The 3,274-nt window shown below is 39.8% G+C and overlaps 2 protein-coding genes across 2 annotated transcripts in view; both read right to left on the bottom strand.

Annotated features, from left to right (window-relative positions):
• The window catches only part of LOC143039742 (ATP-dependent DNA helicase Pif1-like), a 4,906-nt gene extending 4,480 nt beyond the window's left edge, over positions 1 to 426 (bottom strand). The window contains exon 1 of the mRNA XM_076209983.1: positions 1 to 426. This exon is cut by the window's left edge and continues 813 nt beyond it. Coding sequence (XP_076066098.1) covers positions 1 to 426 — 426 coding nt within the window.
• An 82-nt stretch (positions 427 to 508) lies between these two features.
• Positions 509 to 2,149, bottom strand: LOC143039741 (uncharacterized). The gene is made up of 2 exons (XM_076209982.1): positions 1,305 to 2,149; positions 509 to 1,100 (listed from the first exon to the last, which is right to left on the bottom strand). Exons 1-2 carry the CDS (start codon positions 2,147 to 2,149, stop codon positions 509 to 511), a joined length of 1,437 nt encoding a protein of 478 aa, XP_076066097.1.
• Positions 2,150 to 3,274: the final 1,125 nt, after the last annotated feature.

The raw sequence follows: 3,274 nt of genomic DNA, 5'->3' as shown, positions 1-3,274 counted from the left end.
AATATTGGCTTGGTCAGAATTAGGCGAAATATTGCAGGTAATTGTCTCAGTCAAAGGAACAGGAAGTTTGAAGATACTGTGAAGAGTTTTTCCATTTTTCAATAGTGTTGCTGCAATACCTGTCCAAGCAGAAGTACTAACAGCCACATTTTGAGCCACCAGGTAATCATGAATCATATTGAATAGAAAAGTTTTGCCGGAGCCGCCAGGTGCATCCAAGTAAAACAGTCGGTGGTTGGTTTCTAATCCTCTATCTATTTCACTTACAGCGTTAATGACACTATTAAATACATATCTTTGCTCAATATTTAGTACTTTAGGATTGACTTCTTGAATTTCTTCCATATGTTGAATGGCAGGAGCCTCACTGATTGGTTCTGGCAGACCAAGCATTGCACAATTCATGCCGTTTTCATCCAAAATCATGTTTATGTGATGCAAAGCGATATTTTCTGCAACATTATTATCATATTGGCATAAAAGATCCTCTATCATAAGGTGTTTGATATCATTCCATAATTGTAAGGCATTCTGTGGTGTATTGAATACAAATCATTGCAAACATGTTGAGAAGCTGTCGTGGCATTTGATATATAGCTGCCTCACTCAAAGCCATTTCTAGTTCGTTGTCATCTTCAAGCAGTTGCAATCGAATACAGGCATCCTTAAAGGTCGGCAACTGTTCACCTCCTACAGTTTTCAAGTCATCAAAAGAAGTTGCACCTGGTACATGAAGAAGAAGTATCCTTAAATGGAATTTCTCAGCATTTCTAGGACTGGCAGAGTACATTCTCGTTACAATCTGGCGGTGACGTTGTCTTCTGGTGTAAGTGTTGCTTCGGTTATTAAATACATAATATTCAGGGATATCAGTATAAAGGTGGGCTCTTGCATCCACGTCACTTTGGTTAAGTTTGATCCATGCAGTTAATTGCGTGTCTTGTCCTTCTGCACGGGCAGCAGCCTGTCTTTGTTCGCCCGGCTTATAATGAACTTGTTGCTGGTCAGGCAAATGGAGTGTCAGTCGGTAAACTGTGTGTGACTGTCCATACATTTTATATTCTGACAAACGCCAAAATGCTTCAGGCGGAGATACGTATCTACACGAAATATATTGTTTAATTTCATTATATTCATTTTCATTAGTTTGATTGTTGTTCATATTCATTTCCATCATTGTGCAATCATGTCCTTTATAGACATATTTGAAAAGATATTTCACACTTTTTACCGATATACACACTTCTACATTAATGTGAGCACCATATTTTCTGAGTAAATATTTATTATATGGTACTACAAACCTGCAGTCAACCTCATGGACGCCCACTCTAACAGAATCTCCATTATATCTGCGTCTGTAAAGAGGATATCCAGAAACATTTGTTATAGTCTCCTCCTGATACGGCATAGGAAATTTCTTTTGACACTCTCCCTCTACCATACAGATTGAATTGGGATTAAATGTACCGCAGGGTCCATGAATCATGAGTTTTTTCACTAATTCTCTCAATTCTGGATCATGTTCTGATGGTAATTCAGCTGAAACAATATTATCAATTTGTTCTTTAGTTCTAACTTTATCTTCTTCACGCAGCATGATTAGCATGTGACAATGCGGGAGACCTCTTTTCTGAAATTCAATAACATGTATCGCAGCAATAGGTACCCCAAGTACATGTCTGTCCTTTATGTCAATCATTAATTCATTGAGATGTTGTTTGAAAACTCGTGCCAACAAATCAGGTCTGTTCTGTGTAGTTTCATGAGGCTGTAAGTTTTCAGTTACTTCTCGACATTTTGGATTGCAAGTATATGTTATAAATAAATCAGGCCTTCCATACTTGCAAACTATTGCCATTGCATCTTGATAGCATTGTTGCATATTTCGTGGGCTCCCTGTGAAGGATGATGGCAAAATGACAGGTACTCCAGGATCTTCATTTTCATTATTTCTTGCAAGGTGATCCATCAAACCTGAATACATTGCAACTCTTAGTTGTGCTTGATTTTCTGCAATGAATTTCAAACGACAACCCTCTACTTTAACATAAGCATCAACTATATATTGCTGAAATAGTTTTCCACCACTGTGTATTGGACTGAAGCCGCCTCTTATAGCTAGACGATATGCATAAAATTCCTGCATAGTAACCTTGTTACGAACTCTAGTTTGCCTATTTTCTACATGAGCAATGTTTATATGCCATCCAAATTCACCATGAGGAAAGAGAAGAGGGTAAATCATTGGATCAAGATGGCAAGAGAGGTAGGATATCCTCTCCCTCTGTTGTCCTTCAGGGTACACTATAATGTCACGCTGGACAGGAGGTGCTCCATCATCACCGACAAATATTGCTGCAATTTCATCATTTGTTGGATTATTATATCTCCTCGCATCAGGGCCGGCAATAAATTGCATGGTTATTTTTCTGGGAGGGATATTTTGTAATGTAGCTCTCTGTTGCTCTTCAAGTTCGACAGTTCTCATGTTTTTATATGCCCCTACATAAGGATTATCGACCATTGCTTGAGATATTTTTTCGAAAACTGAATATAAGCAATTAGAAGTTTGATTAGCATTTGACCTCAGATTTAATGATTCATTTGTTTCAATTATATAGAGCTGTCCATATTTTCTTTCTTCATTTTCATTTGATCTTCGAGACCTTCCAGAAGTTCGAGACCTTCCAGAAGTTCGAGACCTTCCAGAAGTTCGAGACCTTCCAGAAGTTCGAGACCTTCCAGAACTTCGAGAACTTCGGCACTTTCGAGAACTTCGGCACTTTCGAGAACTTCGGCACCTTCGAGAGCTACGGCACCTTCGAGAACTTCGGCACCTTCGAGAGCTTCGGCACCTTCGAGAACTTCGGCACCTTAGCGAACTTCGGCACCTTCGACAACTTCGGCGACTTCGAGAACTTCGGCGCCTTCGAGAACTTCGGCGCCTTCGCGAACTTCGGCCCCTTCGAGAACTTTGGCACCTTCAAGAATTTCGGCACCTTCGAGAACTTCGACACCTTCGACAATTTCGGCACTTTCGAGAACTTCGAGAACCTCGACACCTTCGAGAACTTCGGCACGCTCGAGAACTTCGGCACGCTCGAGAACTTCGCCACCTTCGAGAACTTTGGCACCTTCGAGAACTTCGGCAGCTTCGAGAACTTCGACACCATGGAAGGTCGTTGCTTTTTATTTAAGCGTGACACACAAAATAACACACGCTATCATATAATAATAATAATAATGATAACCATAATAATAATAATAATAA

The sequence above is a fragment of the Oratosquilla oratoria genome, chromosome 27, assembly GCF_046742065.1.
Source record: "Oratosquilla oratoria isolate Oo_2021 chromosome 27, ASM4674206v1, whole genome shotgun sequence".
NCBI classification, from domain to species: Eukaryota; Metazoa; Arthropoda; class Malacostraca; order Stomatopoda; family Squillidae; genus Oratosquilla; species Oratosquilla oratoria.
This window is presented reverse-complemented; position numbering and strand designations above follow the sequence as displayed.

Bases quoted from the DNA above. Each gene is read 5' to 3' on its own strand.
- LOC143039741 (XM_076209982.1), bottom strand. From the start codon at position 2,149: ATGCAGGAATTTTATGCATATCGTCTAGCTATAAGAGGCGGCTTCAGT. The intron at 1,101-1,304 runs GTTTGTAGTACC...TATTTCGTGTAG, and splicing joins GTCCATGAGGTTGACTGCAG to ATACGTATCTCCGCCTGAAG.